Source organism: Tachyglossus aculeatus, chromosome 25 (genome assembly GCF_015852505.1).
Source record: "Tachyglossus aculeatus isolate mTacAcu1 chromosome 25, mTacAcu1.pri, whole genome shotgun sequence".
NCBI classification, from domain to species: Eukaryota; Metazoa; Chordata; class Mammalia; order Monotremata; family Tachyglossidae; genus Tachyglossus; species Tachyglossus aculeatus.
This window is the reverse complement of record NC_052090.1, coordinates 7138786-7162725: the sequence shown is the minus strand read 5'-3', so window position 1 is coordinate 7162725 and position 23940 is coordinate 7138786. Positions and strand designations below refer to the sequence as shown.

The window sequence follows — 23940 nt, the reverse complement described above, 5'->3', positions numbered from 1 at the left end:
ATGTTGCCAATTTGTACTTCCCAAGCACTTAATACAGTGCTCTGCACACAGTAAGCGCTCAATAAGTACGATTGAATGAATGAAAGCCTGCTTTCTTAGAGCTTCCTCCAGTTTGGGGGTTTCTAGGCCTACGGCCTTAAGAATTGAGGGGGGTGCAGGGGGAGAATAAAATAAAGCTAATGCGACAACAGAACGCAACCGCACGCTGAGGGTCTGCAGAAGTGACAGCCTCACTGGCAATTTGGACTTCCCAAGCGCTTAGTACAATGCTCTGCACACAGTAAGCGCTCAATAAATACGATTGAATGAATGAATGAACTGGCATTCTTCAGGAGGGAAGCGTTGCCAATTCTGATGCATTGCAGTCTCCCAAATGCTCAATACGGCGCTCAATAAATAGCACTGATTGACAGTCAGTTGGGCTCCTGCTCTGGGGAGCGCCAGGCGCCCTCTGCTGGCCCGTTAGCAGTGCTTCAGCCCTCCGAGATGGAGCGGGTCCAATCAATCCATCAATGCTATTTACTGAGCGCTGACTGTGCGCAGAGCATTGATTCATCCAATCGCTTTTACTGAGCTCTTACTGTGTGCAGAGCACTGTACTAAGCGCTTGGGAAGTAGAAGTCGGCAACATACAGAGACGGTCCCTACCCAACAACAGGCTCAAGAGCACTGGACTAGGTGCTTGGGAGAGTACGATATAACAATATAACAGACATTTCCTGCCCACATAGAGCTGAGAGTCTAGAGGGGCCCGGCCCCGCTGAAGTTGGAGTAATAATAATAAGAATAACAATAATAATGATGATAGACTGTAAGCCTGCTGTTGGGTAGGGACCATCTCTATATGTTGCGAACTTGTACTTCCCAAGTGCTTAGTACAGTGCTCTGCACACAGTAAGCGCTCTATAAATATGATTGAATGAATGAATGGCATTTGTTAAGCGCTTACTATGTGCAAAGCACTGTTCTAAGCACCAGGGGATACAAGATAATCAGGTTGTCCCACGGGGGGCTCACAGTCTTAATCCCCATTTTTCAGATGAGGTAACTGAGGCACAGAGAAGTGACTTGCCCAAAGGCACACAGCGCACAAGTGCAGCGTGGCTCAGTGGAAAGAGCATGGGCTTGGGAGTCAAAGGTCATGGGTTCAAATCCCAGCTCTGCTGCTTGTTAGCTGTGTGACTTTGGGCAAGTCACTTAACTTCTCTGTGCCTCAGTTACCTCACCTGTAAAATGGGGATTAAGATTGTGAGCCCTACATGGGGGACAACCTAATCACCTTGTATCCTCCCCAGCGCTTAGAACAGTGCTTTGCACATAGTAAGCGCTTAACAAATACCAAAATTATTATTATTATTAATTGAAGGAAACAGGATTAGAACCCATGACCTCTGACTCCCAAGCCCAGGCTCTTTCCACTGAGCCACGCTATGCTGTGCACACAGTAAGCACTCAATAAATACGATTGAATAAATGAATAAATGAACTGGTGGGAGATGACGATAGACAGAGACTTAACTGGGTCAGAGACCCACCTGGACGGCAATCATTCAGCCTCTGGAAATTCAGCACCTGGATGTTTTTTGCCATGAGGGGGTCCGGCAGTGATGACAGAGAGAGGTGTAGGAGGCGGCTCCAGGGGTCTGAACTCTGGGTTCTAATCTCAGCTTGGGAGGTGGAGAAACAGAACGTACAGATGCTATCTCTACACTGTAAGCTCACTGTGGACAGGGAATGTGCATTATATTGTAATAATAATAATAATAATAATGATGGCATTTGTTAAGCGCTTACTATGTGCAAAGCACTGTTCTAAGCGCTGGGGGGGGGGGATACAAGGTGATCAGGTTGTCCCACGTGGGGCTCGTAATCTTAATCCCCATTTTACAAATGGGTTAGGCTCAGAGAAATTAAGTGACTTGCCAAGGTCACACAGCAGACGTGTGGTGGAGCTGGGATTAGAACCCATGACCTCTGACTCCCAAACCCACACTCTTTCCACTGAGCCACGCCGCTTCTCTACTCTCCCAAGCACTTAGCACCAAGCGCTTAGTACAGTGCTCTGCACACAGTAAGCGCTCAATAAATACGATTGATTGATTGATTAGTGCTCAGTAAATACCACTGATTGGTTGTTTACATGATGCTGGTGACCCTCCCCCTCCCGCCCCCACAACTCCCACCCTTGAGCACTAGGAAGGGAACTTTCCTGAAGCTGCACACAGTAAGTGCTCAATAAATACCACTGATCTATCAGGCTGGGGAGTCAGAAGGCCCTGGGCTCTCATCATGGCTCCGCCGCTTGCCTGCTGTGTAACTTTGGGCAAGTAACTTCTCTATCCCTCAGTTACCTCATCAGCAAAATGGTGATTAAGGCTGTGTGCCCCATGTGGGACAGGGACTGTGACCAACCTGGTTAGCTTGTCTCTAACCTAGCTAGACAGATCTGGGAGAGGCCATATCCTTCAAAGTTATCAAAAACTTTGAAAGGGCTGACCACAAGAGTCGTCCACATCCAAACAACCACGGGAACCAGTGGAGAGGGGGCCCGTTTTACCAGGTTGGGGAATGGGAGTGGACATGTGAGCACGTAAGATTTTTCCCATTATTTCACCCACTTCTAAAGGGCATTCAACAATGCCCTTCGTCTCCAGAAGATTGTCAGCTCTTTACAGCCTAGACATGGACATTACTATAAATAAGTTATGGATAAGGACGTAAGTGCTGTGGGGTGATTACCAAGTGCCCAAGGACACAGATACAATCAATCAATGGCATTTATTATTATTGTTATTATTATTATGAATTGAGTGCTTACCATGTGCAGAGCGCTGTACTAGGTGCTTCAGAGTGTATAATTTTTTTTATGGTATTTGTTAAGCCCTTACTATGTTCTAGGCACTGTTCTAATTGCTGGGGGAGATACAAGCTAATCAGGTTGGACACAGTCCCTGTCCCACATGGGGTTCACAGCCTTAATCGCCATTTTACAGACAAGGTAACTGAGGCACAGAGAAAGAAGTGAAGTGACTTGCCCAAGATCACACAGCAGAGAAGTGGTGGAGCCAGGATGAGAACCCATGTCCTTCTGACTTCCGGGCCCGAGCTCTAACCACCAGACTACCCCACTTCTCTATAGTACACAGTTGGTAGACAACACTCCTTCCCAAAACGAGGGGAGACAGACATTAAGATAAAGAAATCAACTAGGGATATGGACATAAGTTCTGTGGTGCAAAAACCAAGTGCTCAAGGGGTAAAGATCCAAAAACTTCATTGTGGGCAGGGAATGTGTTTATTGTTATATTGTACTCTCCCAAGCGCTTAGGACAGTGCTCTGCACATAGTAAGTGCTCAATAAATATGACTTTATTATTCATTACTATTATTATTACGGTATTTGTTAAGCACTTCCTATGTTCCAATGTTACGTTGCCAATTTGTACTTCCCAAGTGCTTAGTACAATGCTCTGCACATAGTAAGCGCTCAATAAATATGATTGATTGATTGATTGATTCCAAGCACTGGGGTAGGTACAAGGTAATCAGGTTGTCCCACGTGGGGCTCACAGTCTAAATCCTCATTTTCCAGATGAGGTAACAGGCACAGAGAAGTTAAGTGGCTCACCCAAGGTCACAGCAGACAAGTGGATGAGGAATTGGAACCCATGTCCTTCGACTCCCCAGCCCGTGCACTTTCCACTAAGCCACGCTACTTCTAAATCAGTACAGACATCGCAGAAGGGAAGACAAAACATCCTTCTGCTTCTTTCTCTCCTAAGCTAAAGGTGGACTTTAAGGCCCAACTCTGCTTCCTACTGAAAGCGACGAGAGCCAACAAGCCTCCGGTGTAAGTCTGGGATCAGCCTTCTCTCTTTCCCCTCCTGGTACGACTGAGTTGACCTTCCACCTGCTTTCCAAAAACTCCAAGAAACGGGGTCCCCAGTAAATGATGATGATGGTGATTGGTATTTGTTTGCAGGCGAGCACCGCGCTAAACACTGGGGTAGATTAAATGTGCTCAGATCCAACACAGTCCCTGTCTCACGTGGGGTTAACAGTCTAATGGGGAGAAGAATGGGGATTTAAACCCCATTTTACAGATGAGGTCACTGGGGCACACAAAAGTTCAGGGACTTGCCAGGGGTCAAGCAGCGGCTGGAATCAGAACCTAGGTCCCTTAAATCCCAGTCCTGTGATCTTTTTGCTAGAGCTCACGGTGCCCTCTGCTTCCTCCATGGCAGCAACTCTTGGTCCTTGTGGAGGAATTATGGCTACGATACCAGGAAGGCTCTGTTCCCCCCACAAAGCAGAAATGGGGGAAACGAATCGGTCCTTGTGGAAGAATTATGGCTATGATACCAGGAAGGATCTGTTCCCCCCACAAAGCAGAAATGGGGGAAACGAGAAGCAGCATGGCCTCACTGATAGAACACACGCCTGGGAGTCCGGAGTTTTAATCCCGGCATTACCACTCATCTGCTGTGTGATCTTGGGTAAGTCACTTCACTTCTCTGTGCCTTGGTTTCCTCCTATGTAAAATGGGGTGTAAAGCTAAGCCCCACATAGGACTCTAGTGCTGAGTACAGTGCTTAAATAATCATATTTATTTTATGCTTACTTTGTGCAGAGCACTGTAGTAAATGCTTGGGAGAGTACAATGACAGAATTAGCTTAAATAATCATATTTATTTTATGCTTACTATGTGCAGAGCACTGTAGGAAGTGCTTGGGAGAGTACAATGACAGAATTAGCTTAAATAATCATATTTATTTTATGCTTACTATGTGCAGAGCACTGTAGGAAGTGCTTGGGAGAGTACAATGACAGAATTAGCTTAATCATATTTATTTTATGCTTACTATGTGCAGAGCACTGTAGTAAGTGCTTGGGAGAGCACAATGACAGAATTAGCAGATACCGTTTAAAAAAAAAAATAAGACTAACTCTAAAAATGACACATGAGCCAAATTGGGGCTGAGATGGGTATGTTCCTTTCCCGGCCTGCACACATGGTGGCCAGTGACCTGTGGGCGGAAATGCCACCCTGCTAAGTGCCACATGCCCCTTCCCCCCGCCCTGGCACAGGATAGCAGGGGGAAGCCACGGGGCCTGGGGCTACCGAGCAGCTGCAGCCCCCTGAAATGTGGCTGGACACCAGGGCGTGGAGGGGGAAGGCCTGCTGAGGTCAGGAGGGCAAAGGGGCCGAGCTGCCTTGCCCCGCAAGCAAGGGGCACATGAGGTCCCACCTTCGTCTCGAGGAGGCCGGGTGCCCGACTGCAGCCCAGGCCCAGTGGCAAGATCATGGGGCCAGGACTTGGGTCAAGCCCAACTCGGGTCAAGGCTTGGCCGCTTGCCTGCTGGGTGACCTCGGCCAAGTCACTTAAATTCTCTGGGCCCCACTTCCCTCACCTGGAAAATGGGGCAGGGAGGAGGGGGGAAGGAGAGGAGAACAATTCCTTCCTCCACCCCCTCAAAGCCTCCTCCTCCAAGAGGTCTTCCCTGACTAAGCCCTCCTTTCCTCTTCTCCATTGCCCTTACCTGCTCCCTTTATTCATCCCCACCGCCCCCCCCCCCGCAAGCCCCACAGCACTTATGCCCATATCTGTAATTTATTTAATGCTTGTATCTCGCCCTGGACTGTAAGCTCATTGTGGGCAGGGAATGTGTCTGTTATATTGTACTCTCCCAAGTGATTAGTACAGTGTTCTGCCCACAATGAGTGCTCAATACCACTGAAGGAATGAAAGGGTGGGGGGGAAGAAGCCTATCCTCCCTCCCTCAGCCTGCACCTACAAGTGGCTCTAGGTCTATCACAGAGGCTTTGATTTCAGCCCCCTCCCACCAAGGCTATCTCATGTTGAGAACCCAAATCGCCCAGTGGAGACAAAAGCGTGGAAGTCAGGAGGCCGGAGTTCTAATTCCAGTTCAGCCACCTGCCTGTCGTACCACCTTGGGCAAGTCACTTCCTCCGTGTTTCAGGTTCCTCACCTATAAAAAACAGGGACTAAATGATGATGCTCCCCCACTCCCCTTTACCGGGAGCTCAGTGAGGGACAGGGATCTGACACTAGACAACCAAGCCCAGCACAGTGCTTGGCACATAGTAAGCCCTTAGACAATACCACAACTATCATCCTCATTAACCTGGACCGCCAAAACCAGCAGTTCTGCCAAATTTCCCAATAATTGTACTGAAAAGGCAGACCATAAATGTTACTTTCTGAGCGCTGACTGCGTGCAGAGAACTGTACTAAGCACCTGACACTTGGTAGACAAGTTTCCTGCCCTCAGGAGCTGGACAGCCTAGAAAGGGGAGCAGGTGGGAGTCATTTGCACTCCCCCTTTGGGGTAGAGACCCTTCTGTCGCTACTGCTAGGCAGAGATCATCTCTCATCTCTCTCAAATCATCAAAACAGAACTCCTGGGCAATGGGACACTGGCCGATGGGGTTCCCTCCCGCTCTGTCGGCCTATTCAACATTGAACAGCTCAGAGCTCGGCCCCCAGACTATTCCCTTTGGGGCAGGAACTAAGGGTTTATGCTTCTAACATGGTCTTCGATCTCAACTGCTGGATAGTCTTTTGGTTTTTTTTTTTTTTTAAAGGATATTTGTTAAGCTCTTATTCTGAGCCAGGCACTGTACTAAGCGCTGGGGTGGATGCAAGATAATCAGGTTGGACACAGCCCATGTCCCACATCGGGCTCACAGTCTTAATCGCCATTTTATAGATGAGGTCACTGAGGCCCAGAGAAGGGAAGCGACTTGCCCAAGGTCACACAGCAGACATGTGGCGGAGCTGGGATTAGAACCCAGGTCCTTTTGAGTCCCAGGCCCATGCTCTATCCATTAGGTCACGAGTTCTGAGTCACGGCAGAAGTAATCTGCCAGTAGGAGAAGCAGCATGGCTCAGTGGAAAGAGGCCGGGCTTTGGAGTCAGAGGTCATGGGTTCAAATCCCAGCTCCGCCAACTGTCAGGTATGTGACTTTGGGCAAGTCACAACTTCTCTGTGCCTCAGTTACCTCATCTGTAAGAAGGGGATTAAAACTGTGAGCCCCCTGTGGGACAACCTGATCACCTTGTAACCCCCCCAGCGCTTAGAACAGTGCTTTGCACATAGTAAGCCCTTAACAAATACCACCATTATTATTAATCTCTTGCTGCCATTATTTCTGTCCAACAATGGCAGCAATGAGTTTTACTTCTGTAAACCCACTGTGGGCAAGGGAACTACCTACTCAGTTATATTGTAGTTTCCCAGGTGCTTAGTGCAATGCTCTGCACATAGAAAGTGCTCAATATGATTGATTAGAAACAATTCGCTAGGTGCATGTTGTCATTTTAAGTCCCTTTTTATCTCCCTTATCCAGAGAAGTATGTCACTTCCTATGACTTCATCCTTACACTATACCTTAAGGAAATAAATTCTGTACAAATGCCACATTAGTTAATAGACAATTATTAAGCTGAATTTCCTGGCTCTTCGCCACCTCATTTTCAGCATGTTATCCTCAACCAAATGACAAAACTTTTGACCCCTTCACATATCATCAGCGTCTTCGTGTTACCAATATGTTCAGCCTAAAGGTACGATGCAATTAGTCATTTAAATTGCAAAACGTCTTTCCCGGATGAAGAAAGTAATTTTCAGCTCATCAGAACGTGGAAAGAGCTATATCAGGGTAATGTATTACACTGTCTATACAGAGGAAGCACCCAAAAATGGTTGGATTTTTTTTTTACATGCAAAGGATCTAAGGAAAGCAAAGAAGCAGCATAGCCTAGTGGATAGAGCACTAGCCCGGGAGTCAGAAGGACCTGGGTTCTAATCCCAGATCCCCTACCTGTCTGCTGTGTGGCCTTGGGCAAATAAGTTTACTTCTCTGTGCCTCAGTTACCACATCTGAAAATGGAGACTAAGACTGTGAACCCCACGTGGGACACAGACTGTGTCCAATCTGATTACCTTGTATATCTTGTATCTACTCCGGCACTTGGAACGGTGTCTGGCACAAAAGTGTTCACATCAGAGCCCTACTAAAATTGCATCGCCTCCAGGAAGCCTTCCCTGGCTCACCTCATCTCTCCACTCTTCCCCCCCGCCCCCAACTTCTGCATCGCCTAGGTCTGTGCACCCCGAGCCCTTGGATACTCAACCCCACCCCAAAATTATGTCCTTATCCTTACACGCTTATACTTCCCCTCTGTCATGTATTTAAATGTCTGTATCTCCCACTAGATTACAAGCTCCTTGTGGACAGGCCCATGCCTACCAATTCTTTTGGACTGTCTTCTCCCAAGCGCTTCACACCATGCTCTGCACCCCATAAGCACTCAAATACCATTGGTTGATTGAACCTGTGAGCTTGGGACTACTAGGGCTTCCCCAAAGCAGGACAAATTAAAACTGGACTGAGAGGCCCCCCAAAAGCACTAGCTTTCCTCTGGACTGGGAGCTCACCTCCCTCCAGACAGAACCATCTCTCTCTCTCCCTCCCCTCTGCATTTTTTTTGACAAAGACACAAAAAGCCTTGGCCACATCCCCTGAGATCACTGACTGGGATGAGCGTTTTTCTGGGTCGGGCCAGGTAAGAGCTCAGCAAGTCATCCCTTTCTCTCCCTTCCTAAGAATGCTGTACAACCCCTCTCTGGAATGCTGCTGGGAAACTGACCAATAATAACGTCCAAGCAAGCAACTCCCACAGGCCCCTTAAAACACTCAACTTCCCTCCAGTCAGGAATTGTCTGGTCACACTTGGACTCTTACTGAGGGCTTTCCACCTGCCATATGGTGTGGAGTGTGTGTGTGTGTGTGGGGAGAGAGAGAGAGAGAGAGAGAGAGAGAGAGAGAGAGAGAGAAACACAGAGTGTCTCTCCCCCTTTCCCACTCCCCCTACCTTTCTCCTCTCTCTCTTCCTCTTTCCCTGCCCCTTGCCAGGAGCTAAACCCAGTGGGATCACCAGACAAGACCACAACACAGACCACTCCAGGCAAGCCCTGCCTAAAAGAAGAGGCTAAAACAAAGCTTTGCTGCCCCATAGCAGTTGTGCAATCTCCCGGGGAACGGGAATTATCTATCCCGGGAGCGGGAATCTGACAGACATGGTCACCTCGGAGGAACTCGATTCATCCCGGCGAAAGCTCGGTTGGCAGAAAGTGAGCCTCTGGCCTGGGCAAATCTGAAGCCTGGTATTTAGATAATAATCCAGCCGTGTGCCCTGGCTTGAGTAATTTTGAGACATGAAGGCAATTATGAGATGTTCTAACATAATGCCCTTTGATTTTTAACCATATTAAAGTGAGGTGCTATTTTGACAGCTGGAAGCAAATTGATAGCAGCAGCAAACATAAATCTGTGGTCATTCTTTCATCCCGAAGGACTCCCACAAAACCAAATCACGGGCCAGCCTACCATTTAATGACTCCCTCTTGGTGACAACGCACAGAGGGACACAGGGGAAAAAGAGAAGCATGAAAAGATGGGGGCAGGTATTAGTTGGTAGAGGGGAACACATCACATTAACATAGTCTGTGGTGTGTCAACACACACCAGCTCTTCCACCACTGGCAGGCTGGAGCACTTAGTACAGAGCATGGCACCCAGCGGGCACTCAACTGATCAATCATATTTGTTGCATACTTACTGTGTGCTGAACACTGTACTAAGCACTTGGGAGAGTACAATGTAACAATATGTTGTAAACACATTCCCTGCTCACAATGAGCTAACAGTCTAGTAGGAGACAGACATTAATATAAATAAATTGCAGATTATATATGTAGGTGATGTGAGGCTGAGGGAAGGGTGAGCAAAAGAGCAAATCAGAGTAATGCAGAAGGCAGTGGGAGAAGAGGAAAGGAGGGCTTAATCAGGGAAGGCCTCTTGGAAAAGACGTGCCTTCATTAAGGTTTTGAAGGTGGGGAGAGCAATTATCTGTCAGATATGATTACAATAACTATGAAAGAAAGAAAGAGCATTGAGACTGGAGACCACCTCACACCGAGGGGACTTGGAGTTACTTAGGATGTCACCCATACCCAGTGACCCACAACTTTGAACTGAGGGTCTCAAGCTTCCTGGACTAAGCTGGGAAACTGCACAAGTGAGAAAGAGAGGAACAGATGCTTGGGCCAATATTACCCCCTGTGCCTTGCTCTCATCTCTCACTGCCAACCTCTTGCTCCTGTCCTTATCCTTCTACTAGGCCATTATTTCCTCTTCTCCCCCAGCCTTCTGTGTCACCCTCACACTTGGATTTGCATCCTTTATCCATCGCTCCTCGGCACTTACATGCATATCCATTATTTATTTATATTAATGTCTGCCTCCCCCTCTTGGCTGTAAGCTCCTTGTCGGCAGGGAACGTGTCTATCAACTCTTGTTATATTGTACTCTTCCAATCCCTTAGTACAGTGCTCTAGTGTCTATCAACTCGTTATATTGTACTCTTCCAAGCCCTTAGTACAGTGCTCTATAGGCAGTAAGCAATCAATAAATATGATCGATTGATCAATCGATCAATATCCCTCTCCCCTTACTCCGGAACTTCCTCCCCCTTCCCATCTGGTAGACCACCACTCCCCTCAACTTCAAAGCTCCTCTCAAATCCCATCTCCTCCAGGAAGTCTTCCCTGACTAATGTTTCCTCTCCCCACTATCATCCATTCATTTGAGCCCTCAACCCCCAGTCACTTAGGTACTTTTAACCACATCTACTCACCCTAGTCTACTCTTCCAAATTACTATGGCATCCTGCATCCAGAAGGCATTCAATGTAAACAACCAACTGATGGTACTACCATCCTTGGCTCCTCTAATTCCAGCCTGTTCACTGTACCTCGATATCACCTATCTGGCTGCTTGACCCCTTGGCTCACACCAGGTCTCTGGGCTGGAATGCCCTCCCCTTTTCTCATCCATCAGACAATCGCTCTCCCCACTTTTAAAACCTTATTAAATACATCTCCAAGAGGTCTTCCCTGACCAAGCCATTTCCCCTTCTCCTACTTCCTTCCGCATTGCCCTTGGATTCAAACCCTTTATTCACCCCACCCTCAGCCCCACGGCACTTAATACACATCCATCATTTATTGATATGTCTGCCTCCCCCTCTAGACTGTAAGCTCGTCATGGGCAGGGAACGTGCCTTCCAACTGTTACACTGAACTCTCCCAAGTACTTCGTACAGTGCCCTGCACAAAGTAAGCACTCAATAAATATGATTGATTGACAGGTACTTACTGAGCCCTTACTTTGTGCCAGGTACTGCAATAAGCCTTTGGAGTTCAAATATATAGTCCCTGCCTAATCAGAGCTTACAATTTATTTTCATGGATGAAACCAACTAGACGAGTGATTCCAGAAAGAACACAAGCTCATTTGACTGCTACAATTGGTTTCAAATATGCAATCCCTATTTTAATATAGCCATGATAGCAAAGCTGTAGTAATTACAATCAAACTCTGATTTAGAACTGAAGTATTTCTGCGTCCTTTATTTTAAGCATCCAGATTTGATGGTCACTTGAATAGTATCATCTTCTTGGTAGGCTTGATTGTTCATACATGAAATAGGGCACATTAAAAAAAAAAGGCATGTTGGCATTCCACAATTTGGCCTTTCAATCAATGGTTTTTATTGAGCGCTTACTATGTGCAGAACACTGTACAAAGCTCTTGGGAGAGTACAACAGAATTAGCATATATGTTCCCTACGCATAACGAGCTCACAACTTACAGGGGAGCTCACATTCCACAAGTCACTAGAGTAAACGTCACCCAAAATTACATAGTTCTCTAGACATGCTGTAATTTAAATTATTATTATTATGGTTCTTACTAAGTGCCTACTATGTGCCAAGCGCTGTTCTAAGCACTGGGGTAGATAAAAGTTTATCAGGTTGGACACAGTCCCTGTCCCACATTGGGCACACACTCTTAATCCCCATTTTACAGATGAAGTAACTGAGGCACAGAAGTAAAGTGACCTGTCCAAAGTCACACAGTATGTAAGCAGCAGAGCCGGGATTAGAACCCATGACCCTTGGGGGTTGAAATGGTAGGGAGATGCTCCCCGAATGACAGAAACTCTGATGGGCCCAGTGAGTTATCAATAACCAACACTGAGGTTAGTTGGCAAAAAGACCTGAGAGACCAGAGTCTGAGAACTGAAACTCATCACAAACAACAAGGGCTATGGAAACAGCACGGGCAGACACCCATTAAGCGCCGTTTCTCACAGCCAGAAAAGTTCTTGGACATTAGACTGTGACCTCAAAAACCCCCGAAGGCACAGACTGAGGAGAAACCAGTGGTTCAAGGACACATCGGTCTACCCCACCTCAAGGAGGAAAATTTCAGGCTGTATCCTTGTCAGAGGATGCCAGCGCACGCAAAGAACTCGTTACCCTAAGAGAAGAGGTTGCTAATTTGGCGATCGGTTTTGAACTGGAAAGAAAGAGCAATCACCCTATTGACTATCCTGTTCTACCAAGAGGGCCCCAGAGGGGCCATGTTAATGACCGTCGCAGATGGAATGCAAGTCCAAAAAACACAGATCCCAAGGAAGGAAGCTGGTTTTCCGAGTCAGTTTAGGATGAACCACAGTATCTCCCCAGGAGGCCCCGGTTAATTAAATGGTACTGATTGAGTGTTGCCTGTGTGCAGATCACTGTACTAAGTGCTTGGGAGCCTGCAATACCACAGAATTGGTAGATACGTTCCCTGCCCACAATGAGTTTCCAGTGCAGAGGCAACTAAGCCAGACTCTAGACTCTAAGCTCGTAGGGGGCAGGAAATGTGTCTGTTGTACTGTACTCTCCCAAGTGCTTACTACAGTGCTCTGCACACAGTAAGTACTCACTAAATACCACTGACTAAGCCCCACTCACGCAACCCGCTGCCTTTCCAACCGGCCGGTCATTCCATACCAAGGGAAGATATGGATTTTTGTTCCTCCCCAACCCAGGCCGGGCCTCAGTTCTCCACTCCCTCCGACAAGGTTCTAGAGGGGGCTTTTGGCGTGGCCCTGCCTGGGGTGTCCTGTGCAGTAAGAAACACGCTTCTCCCCACAAATGCAGACCCCCGGGACCCCAGCCTCGTTCTAAATCAGCAGCATTATAAATTGGGGTTACCCCCTCCCTATGCTTCTCAGCAGACATTTCAGCACCCCAATCCATTTAGATTTTCATATCTTCACTTAGTACAGTGATCTGCACTCAGTAAGCGCTCAATAAATGACTGAATGAATAAGCACTCAAATACAACTGACCAATTAATACTCCATTAACTACGTATCTCATCCATCTTTCCACCACCTGTCCCCCCCAACTGTAAAAAAAGTCATCCCCCTCATTAGTTCTTTAGTATCATAATATTAATATTGAAACACTTACTGTGTTTAGAGCTAAGCACTGGGAAAGAACAAAATGTACGACTAAAGTTTACCTTTTACCTCTATTATGCTTATCTAAGAATTCAGTGCTTGGCACACAGTAGGCAGTAGTGCTCAGTACAGTGCCTGGCACAGGGTAAGCCTTTAACAAATACCATAACTGTTATTACTGGGGGTCGACTTGTTGAAGTGCACTGTACTAAGCGCTTGGAGAGAATAAAATGGCAAGCTTCCTGTCCATAAGTGTGGCTCAGTGGCAAGAGCCTGGGCTTTGGAGCCAGAGGTCATGGGTTCAAATCCCGGCTCCACCAACTGTCAGCTGGGTGACTTTGGGCAAGTCACTTCACTTCTCTGGGCCTCAGTTCCCTCATCTGGAAAATGGTGATTAAACTGTGAGCCCCATGAGGGACAACCTGATCACCTTGTAACCTCCCCAGTGCTTAGAACAGTGCTTTGCACATAGTAAGCGCTTAAATACCATCATCATCATCATCATCATAAGAAACTTCACTCTAAATTGGGGGCAGGGAGTGGGAGAGGACCCTAAAAATACTTGTAAGAATGGTTAAAAATAAATATAGTGAGCATACCTGTACGACCCTCTAGACCATAAGCTCATTATGGGCAGAGACCATCTCTACCAAGTCTGTTATACTGTCCTCTCCCAAGCGGTCAGTACAGTGTTCTGCATACAGTAAGAGCTCAATGAATACAATTGACTGATTGGAAGGTAAGGGGCATCTAAGTACTTGGTGACTCCTTGGGGGTTGCTCCCCAGGAGAAGCAGACGCAATGTTATCTCCCATACCTCGCTCCCAGGTCCGACGCTTGAGCCCAGCGGTCTTTTCTTTCTGGGTCCGATCGCCGCCAGAGCTGTGATGTTCGCGTCTCTTTGTTGCATTTGCGCCAGAGCCATTTGCTGAAACTGAAACAAATTCATATCACATGGAGCACTGTGCCATTACACCCAAGACCCCAGTCACTTTCCCCTTGTAGGTGAATAAGGTGTCTCCTCATCAGTCTCTCTTTCTCTCTGCCTGAAGAGTTTAGTCCATTGCCTGCCTCTTCCTCCTCCCCCATCTGCCTTAGTTGCATTTCCCGGCCTCTTCTTCCAACATCCATCTAACAGGCATCTTGCATTGAGGACGAAAATAAAATTAATCTATTCCAAGCCTAGAGACAGTCCGGGGATGCTGACTTTTGAATATTATTCACTGGATGCTTTACATCCAATCGCACACGTATACCACAGAATTGAGTGCTTCAGCAGAGGTGTTTTCAGGAAACCGCAAGTAAACTACAGACGGAGCCAGTTATTTCACTACTGCTACAACAGACAGAATAGAGATAGCAGAACCAGATAATATAATCAATAAAAATCATGGCCTTTGTTAACCACTTACCATGTGCCACACACTGTGCTAAGTGCTGGCGTGGAGTCAACACCATCAGATCAGACAGGTCCTGTTCCTTACGGTACTGACCATCAAAGGGGGAGGGTGAACACAAATTGAATGCCCTTGGATAGATGGGGAAGTAAGGCCCAGAGAAGTCAAAATGACTTGCCCAAGCAGTCACAGCAGGCAAGAAAAGAGCAGCATGGCCTAGTGGGAAGAGCACAGGCCCGGGAGTCCAAGGTTCGAATCCCAGCTCTGCCACTTTTCTGCTGTGCAACCTTGGGTAAGTCGTTTAACTTCTCAGTCCTCGGCTACCTCATCTGTAAAATGGGGATTAAGAGCGTGGGCCGCATGTGGGACAGAGAATGTGTCCAACCCGATTATCTTGTACCTACCCTAGTGCTTCAGACAGTGACAGGCACATATACCCCTTAAAGAAACAAACACACAAAAAGAAGAGAGGCAAGCTTGGAAGTCAGGTGTCCTGCCCCTCAGGCATGTGCTCATCCCACTGGGCTATGCCGCTTCTCTTCTAATGAAGCTCTGATGGGATCAGCTGGTCACATCTGAACAAGAAACACACTGGACTGACTGAGGAGGCAAGAAGCCAAAGCCACGACAGAACAGGGAGCAATTTCACACACTGTACTGGTCATTTCTAGCATAATACTACTACTACTGATAATAATACTTGTTATATGCTTACTATATGCTCAGCACTGTTCTAAGTGCTGGGGTAGATACAAGTTAATCATATCAGACACAGTCCCAGTCCCCACTGGGGCTCACACTCTTAATCCCCATTTTGCAGATGAGGTAACTGAGGCCCAGAGAAGTGAAGTGACTTGCCCCAGATCACACAAGCAGACAAATGCCTTTCTACTTCCAGACCTGTGCTCTATCCACTAGGCCATTCTGCTCCACAGCATCCTGAGCTGAAGAAAATTACTTTGCGGCAGGAAGGTTTGGGACTCGACAGTGGCAGATCACAAGCTGCTTCGGGGAAGGAGATATGAAATTTACTTCTGTTGTACTTTCTCAAGTCCTTGGAACTGTGTTTCGAACTCACTCACCTCTGCCACTGACTGTTTGAAAAAGAAATCTTTTCCTTCCATTATTTCCTGGACATGAAGAGATTGTGGTTGTACCCCTCAGAATATAGGGAACCACATAAGAATATTAAAAAACCACAAGCCAAATAACCCCCCGAGTATGGTTTTGGATCAACAGTAAGGATTCTGAAATACGGAATTCATAGGAGTGATCCTAAAAGCCATATCACTGCAATAGCTAGAAGCTCAATGGTTTTAGGACAGCAGAAAAATGGCTACAGAAAACTAGGAATGAGGGAAAGTTTGTTTTCCATTTTGTGCCACAAATTCCAGTACTTTATAAAAACAGCCCAACACCAAGTAGCTAGGAAAAGCCCTCAGAAACAGCAACATTCTCCGTTGCTCCTGGCTTTTTTAATAATAAAAAAATAGGGTCTTAAAATCCGGGTGTTGCCACAGTCCAAAATCCATAGGTGACAAAATAACTATTTCAGTTAATCTGACCTGCAGCACAAATCCAAAAGGAGCTCTTTCTTTTCTCCAGCAAATGACATCTGCAGGCTCGCCGAAGATTACCCAACATGAAAGGTTTGAAAACAGACTGCTGTTCTTTGCCCCGAATCCAATTTTTCCCCCCACACCCCACCTGGGCAAGTTACGTGTCTGTCCTTCACAAAGGTGTGTATGCCACCGTGCGGTGTAGTTTGCGGATTGGCGGGTAAGTGGAAGATGTGTTGTGATCCTGTACGATGAACACTGACCCCTTAGACATAAGTCACTGCAAATGGCCCCCCAGGAAAGGTTCCAGCCAGAGTAATAATAATAATAATAATAATAATAATAATAATAATAATAATAATGGTATTGGTTAAGTGCTTATTGTGTGGCAAGCACGTACTAAGTGCTGAGGTGCATACAAGCAAATTGGGTTGGATACAGTCCCTGTCCCACAGGGGCCCACAATCTCATTCCCCATTTTACAGATGAGGTAACTGAGGCATACAGAAGTGAAGTGACTTGCCCAAGGTCACCCAGCAGACAACTGGCTGAGGCGGAATTAGAACCCAGGTCTATCTGACTCTCAGGACTGGGGTCTATCCACTAGGACGTGCTGTTTCTCTCTAATTCGAATAGGCTTCACAGACATAGGCGTGGGAGGACCGGGGTTCTAATCCTGCTTATTGGGTGACCTACAGCAAATCACTTCATCTCCTGTCCTGGTGTTACTTCAGAGAAACCTACAGACAAGGTCAGTTAATCCTTATTGTAGTTCACTGCCTGTCTTCTTCCACGAGATCGTAAGCTCCCCGAGGGGAGAGTTCTTGTCTACCTACTTAATTGAAATTTCCCAAGTGCTTAGTACAATGGTCTGCACACAGACAGCATTCGATTAATACCATCGATTGGCTGAATGATATGGGCAGGGAACCTTATTCCAAAGACCCCATCCAGGATTCCAAAACAGTCGACCACTTTCCTTCGCACTTCAGGTGAAAGTAAAAAGGGAAAGTAAAAATGGCGACTCTAATCAGAGAGGCCCTCCTCACTTGCCAAGAGCCAGTTTTCTGAAGCCTTTTCATCTGCTCTACTCCGCATCTCCCCCCACGATCAACTGTCATAGCCCTTGGTCTCAAAATTCCCCTCCATAGTACATTAAGCCTATGTGCTGGAATTTAGTTTTTAATGAAAAATTTCACTTCCCCCCTTCAATGTTCCATGGTTTTAGGCCCACGCAGAACCAGTGTAGTTTAAACACCAATTGTTCCAATTTAATAGCTGGACTTCAGAATCAACTGTATTTCAATAAGTCCATAATCCCATCTTCAAGATTCGCTTCTCCTTTCTTCTCGGCCAAACAGCCCCCCGGCCACTCTTGTTGTGAATCTTCTGTTTATTTAGCATTCAGGGTGACCTAAATCTCTGTAATAATAATAACTACTAATCATTGTTATTATGGTATTTGTTAAGTGCTGGCTTGGTGCTCGCTACAAATTAATCAGGTTGGACACAGTCCCTCACAGTCTAAGTAGGAGGGAGAATTGCTATCCAATCCTCATTTTACAGATGAAGAAAGGGAGGCCCAGAAAAGGTGTTTCCCAGGGAAGGGAGAGGAAATTCAAGCATAAATCAGGATGACAACAGAGACAACGATTAAGGAATTAGGACGTCTGGGTTACAAGGCCAGATGGCAGGGCCCCCCCAGAATTAATCCTGGGAGACGGGGCCACAGAGGTAAACATCCACACCCGGGTCCTAATGGAAGGGGCCTATGCATCTCTTCATCTCTCTCTCAATCATATTTATTGGAGAGCTTACTGTGTGCAGAGCACTGTACTAAGAGCTTGGGAAGTACAAGTTCATCTGGCAAGAGAAGTTGCCAATTAGCAGATCGGTTTCAAACTCTTGGAAAACAGGAGGTCCTGGAGCCCTAGGAGAAGGGCCAGCACTCATTTGAAGAAAATAGCTAGGGGGAAGGCCAAGATACTCCCTCCTCTGAGGGTCTAAGGAAGTGGGAGCAGGAAGATGGGACAAAGTACCACCTGTCTTTGCCGTTTAATGAACATCTGAAAAACTGTTTTGAGAAGGTCACCCACCCAACAGTTGGAAATAACGCACAGTAAGGCAGTTGTTGAGTGCTGTGCTAAGAGCTGGGATAGATTCAGTAAAGTCAGGTAAGACACCAACCCTGTCCTGCCTGGAGCTCACAGAAGTCAGAAGGACGAGAGCAGGTGTCTCTGCCCCATTTTCAGAGAGGAGGAAACAGATCCAGGACTTAGGGACTCGCCCGAGGTCACAGAGCAGGTGAGTGGCAGAGCTGGGACTAAAACCCAGATCCTCTGGCCAGCAGGCTGCCCTAACCACCAGGCAATATTGCTTCCCATTATCTGAGACAGAGTGGTGGAAACGGCCGTGAGACTTCAGTGAGTCACCGGGGTCCTCGGCCACTTCTTCCAAAAAGAAGGTCAAGAGTTTGGGGCTGAGGAACCATAGCCAGCTGCTATTCAAAGAACAAACACAGCATCGATGCCACTTGCTTGCTGTGTGACCTTGGGCAAATTGCCGAACTTCTCCGCTCCTAATATCCTTATCTGTAAAATGGGGATTCAATATGTGTTCTCCTTCCCTCTTAGACTGTGAGCCCTCTGTGAATCAGGGCTGTGTGCAACTTGATTAACTTGTATTTCCCCCAGCACTTAGTGCAGTCCATGGCACACAGTAAATGTTTAACAAATACCACAATTATCAGAGGGATCTTTTGACTTGGGCCTGGGCTTGTTTCCTTCTACCAATCGACGTTATTTGGTGAGCATCTGCCATGTGCAGAGCACTGTTCTAAGCAGTTGGGAGAGCACAACAGCCAAGGCTGAAGTTTAAGGCACTTGGTGTTATTCCCTTTGAAGAGTTCCTTAAGGGAGGCAGTGTATCCTAGTGGAAAGGGCATGGGACAGAGTGGGGAGACCCGGGTTTAAGTCTCAGCTCTGCCACTGGACTATTGGGTTGATCCTGGAGACAACATGGCCTCCCAGGGCTTCAGTTCCCTCCCCTGTAAAATGGGGATATGGTAGACTGAGTCCCTTGTGGATCAGGGATCCTTTCTCTTAATGTGCATTTATGCCAGTGCTTAGCATCAAATGCTTCATAAATGCCACAATAACTCTCATCACTAACAGTAATAACAGTGGTATCTGTTAAGTGCTTACTTTCTGGCAGGCACTGTGTTAAGCACTGGGGTAGATACAAGCAAATTGGAGTTGCACACAGTCACTGTCCCACATGGGGCTCAATCTTCATTCCCATTTTACAAATGAAGGAACTGAGGCACAGAAGTTAAGTGACTTGCCCAAGGCCACACCACAGGCAGGTGGCAGAGCTACAATTATAACCCAGGTCCTCGCTCTTCCCACTGGACCACACTGCTCCTCCTTTATAGAGTTCACTATTAACTTTTTGTTGCTCTGAGCCTTCTTCAGGAGGTGCTTCAGTGGTAAAGTTGCAATCATCTTCTAGACTGTGAACCCATTGTTGGGTAGGGACCATCTCTATTTTGCCAACTTGTCCTTCCCAAGCGCTTAGTACAGTGCTCTGCACACAGTAAGCGCTCAATAAATATGGTTGATTGATTGAAAAGCACACATGCCACGTGAGAATTTCTGCCGACTTCTCTCATGCTTTCCACAGCTCCAATCACTTCCTCTGGCTATTCTCCTGTGACCCAGGGAAGGGACAAGGCAAACTCACATGAACAGATTATTGTTTTTAAACATCTCACCTTCAGACCTTAGGGCTTCTAAAAATGGAAACTGCCAATGTCACTGAGTGGAGGTTGGAGGGAAAGCAGGCCAAAGTCTTTAGTGGAGGCAGGGGATACAGGGTACAAAGAGCTAATGGGTCAGGGAACCGCCATTCCGGATCGTTTCAACCCCACTGGAAACTCCCGGGTCTCGTCCAAGATCTGATGGTCACCACCGATCCCGTGAAGCGGGGGCACTGCCTCATTCTCCCAAAAGGATTCCACCCAAATGACCCATTGCAAACAGAGAACACTCTTCCAGTCTAAAGCTGGGGCAGAAAGGCCTGCCACAATGATATGGAAATCCACCGAGGTGAAATAGCTGCCTGCTGCCTACCGATGCTGCTGAGATTTCTGGGCAAACAATTTCCAGATAGGAATTAGTCTGACAAGATTTTGACCCCGATGTTTTCTTCCCCATCCTCCTCTTTTCCTCACACCTAGCTTCAAGCCTCCTCGGCCCACCTCGGTCCTCCATTTAGTAAAAATTCAGCACACTGATTACAGGACTATCTTACAGTAGATTTCCATTTGTTTAGACTCAGCTCCTACATTAATCCAAACAATAAGGGCCTTTGAAACCTTCATAAATTACCTGCTGCCAGCACCTGGAAGCCAAGCGCAGCAATGTTAAGCAACAACAAATTTCATAGTTCAAGAGGCACAGTTAAGGAGAAAGGTTGCTCGCTCATTTAGCACAAAGATCCTTAAAAAATTGCAGGAAATCAGTCAAGTAACTATAGAAACCAATTTTTTCAGCTCCAGATCCTACATCTCACCCCTCGATTGTCTTTATTCTCGTCTGCTGTCAGATCCTTAATCAGAAATGTGAGCAGGCTTGATGATTTATTCAGCAGGGAAACGAATCTGTAGGTCAAGTGAAAAATTTCACACACGCCCCTACGCACACATCTTCAACCTCCGCTACTTTCATTTCATTCTGTTCCCCGGTAGCTGAGGGGCCCAACTCCAGTGAGATCCAATATTAAGGCTCAATTAAAATAAGCTCCAATTAGTGGAGCTTTTTTCTCGGAGGCTAGAGGAGTCAGGAAATGGATATTGGGAAATGTAAAAAGTCAGCTACTGAGAGGAGGCTGCAGACATAAATGAGCTTATTTGTTGATTTCTACAGTTGCTATGCAGAGGCCTCTGGGAGTAAAAGCTTAACCAGTCTAAGCTATAAACTAAAACCCCTGCAGCTAAACATGAACTGTGAGAGACAGGGGCTCCATTCCAAAACAGAAAACTGCTGGGCCCAGAAAATGAAAAGCCAGAGGCGCTTTCCATTTAAAACTAAATCCCAGTCCCGCCTCCCAGCCAAAGAATTATAAGCAGTATCAGATTTACAAAACGAACAATTACCCTGGAAAATGTAGCCTATTGTACAGTCCTAGATGCTAAGTCTCCAGAAAGTTCTCCCCACCACCTCCCCGACCCCCGCTTTTTTTTTTTTGTTTCTTCCTTCTTAATCCCGCACTCTATTCCGACCAAGTAGACAGAGACAGTTGACAGAGATCCGTTTCTAGTCCGGCCGAGGCCTTGGAAACGCACTTCAGAGAGGGCTCCAATATGCTGAGCTCACTGAAGCACTTCCCTGGCCCAAAGAGCTTCCTGCTCCCCTCCTAGGCCCCCGACAAATGGAATGCAATGGACAACAATAAAAAATAATCAACCCTGACCTAATTGCCAGGAGAGAGCCGCCAGCCTCTCCTCAGTTACCCAGGCGAGCTAACTTGTGAGAACCTTACCTCTTTGGCCTTCTGCTTCAATCGCAGCTGCTCTGGGTCTTCTTTATTGGAACGGCTCTATCAAAAGGCAGAGAAAAATTTGTGTGAGAAATCACCGGCCTCTAAAACACCTCCATGGCCATTAAATATTTCATAAGTGACCATTTTCGCGGGTCGGGGGAGAGGGGGGAAACAAAAGCCTTAGGTCCGGGGGCAGATGCCCGAATCAAGGCTGGTGTTCCTTTCTCTCGCTCCTTCCCCCTCTCCCTCATCTCATCTAGGGCAGCTGCCACTGTTCTAGCCTGGGGGAATCTTATGCTAAAAGTGATGCTAACACTGGGAGTCAGGTCCATTCTGGCCATGATGTGGTCCATGGTGGGAGTTGGAGGTGAGGGGGAAGGGGTGGACAGAAGAGAAGGCCAGCCACCCTGGAAGCGGAAAAAGACGAGGGCAAATACCGCACTGTGGAACCTGCTGGACTGTAAGCTTTTTTTTTTTTGATGGCATTTATGAAGTGCTTACTATGTGCAAAACACTGTTCTAAGTGCTGGGGAGGTTACAAGGTGATCAGGTTGTCCCACAGGGGGCTCACAGTCTTAATCCCCATTTCACAGATGAGGTAACTGAGGCCCACAGAAGTTAAGTGACTTGCCCGAAGTCACACAGCTGCCAAGTGGTGGAGCCGGGATTTGAACCCATAACCTCTGGCTCCAAAGCCCATACTCCTTCCACTGAGCCACACTGCTTCTTGAAGGCAGGAGTCGGATCTGTCAGCTCTGGTATACTCTCCCAAGGGCTTAGTCAGTGCTTTGCACACAAGTGCACAATAAATACCAGTGATGGATTGAGTGAGTTCGGGAAGGTTGGCTACTGTAAAGAAGATCTCCTGGCCCACAGGGGCGCATTCTTAGACTAAGAGGGCTACAGCCCGAAGCAAGATGCATTCCTGTCTAACAGGGAAATAAGCTTTCGATATCGATTCGAGTCAGTGCTTGTCCAAGTCTACAGTTTGCCACAAAAAAGGGGAGGCGGGGGGGAGGAGAGAGAGACAAGCGAAGGACCTTCCAAAGTCATAGTGGCACAGCAGAAAAGGACTCATCCTACCTGAAGTAGCCACCAGTCTCTCACCTTAAGCCCCGAACTGGATTCTAATAATAATAATAATGGTATTTGTTAAGCGCTTACTATGTGCCAAGCACTGTTCTAAGTGCTGGGGGAGATACAAGGTAATTAGGTTGTCCCACATGGGGCTCAGTCTTAATCCCCATTTTACAGATGGGGTAACAGGCACAGAAGTTAAGTGACTTGCCCAAGGTCACACAGCTGACAAGTGGCAGAGCCGAGATTCCCAAGCCCGGGCTCTTTCCACCAAGCCACGCTGCTTCTATAAAGTTAACTAATTCATTTTAATGTCCGTCTTGCCATCTAGACTGTAAGCTCCTTGAGGGCAGGGAATCATAAAAATATGGTATTTGTTAAGCGTTTACTACGTGCCAAACATATACATACTAAGCATTGGGGTGGATACAAGCAAATCTGGTTGGACGCAGTCCCTGTCCCACGTGGGGCTCACAGTCTCAACCTCCATTTTAGAGGTGAGGCAACTGAGGAACAGAGAAGTGAAGCGACTTGTCCAAAGTCACACTGCATACAAGTGGCAAAGCCGGGATCAGAACCCATGACCTTTTGGCTCCCAAGCTCATTCTCTATCCACTACACCATGCTGCTTCCGCACGATTACCAACTCTACCATGCTGTACTCTCCCAAGTAGCTAGTCCATTGCTCTGCACACAGAGTGCTTGATAAATACCATGGATTGATCAGCATCATGTCTGGCACAAGGTGAACAATGTGATTTATTTCTTTATACTAATGTCTGTTTCCCCCTCTAAACTTGTTAGCTCATGGTGGGTAGGGAATGTGCCTGCATTATACTGTCCTCTCCCAAAGGCTTAGTACAGTTCTCCGCACACTAAGCGCTCAATAAATATGACTGAATGAACAAAAACAGCAATTATTATCCGGCCCCTGTGTGACTGTGTTTTCCTGTTGGAGTGTCAGGTGACAGCTCAAC

The 23940-nt window shown here is 46.9% G+C and overlaps 1 protein-coding gene across 1 annotated transcript in view; it reads right to left on the bottom strand.

Annotated features, from left to right (window-relative positions):
- Positions 1-23940, bottom strand: part of TAF4B (TATA-box binding protein associated factor 4b) — a gene marked incomplete at its 5' end in the record, with an annotated part of 64603 nt that overhangs the window by 4957 nt on the left and 35706 nt on the right. Inside the window, 2 exons of the mRNA XM_038766514.1 lie at positions 14207-14323; positions 21887-21943. Coding sequence (XP_038622442.1) covers positions 14207-14323; positions 21887-21943 — 174 coding nt within the window. The remainder of the gene's footprint in view (positions 1-14206; positions 14324-21886; positions 21944-23940) is intronic.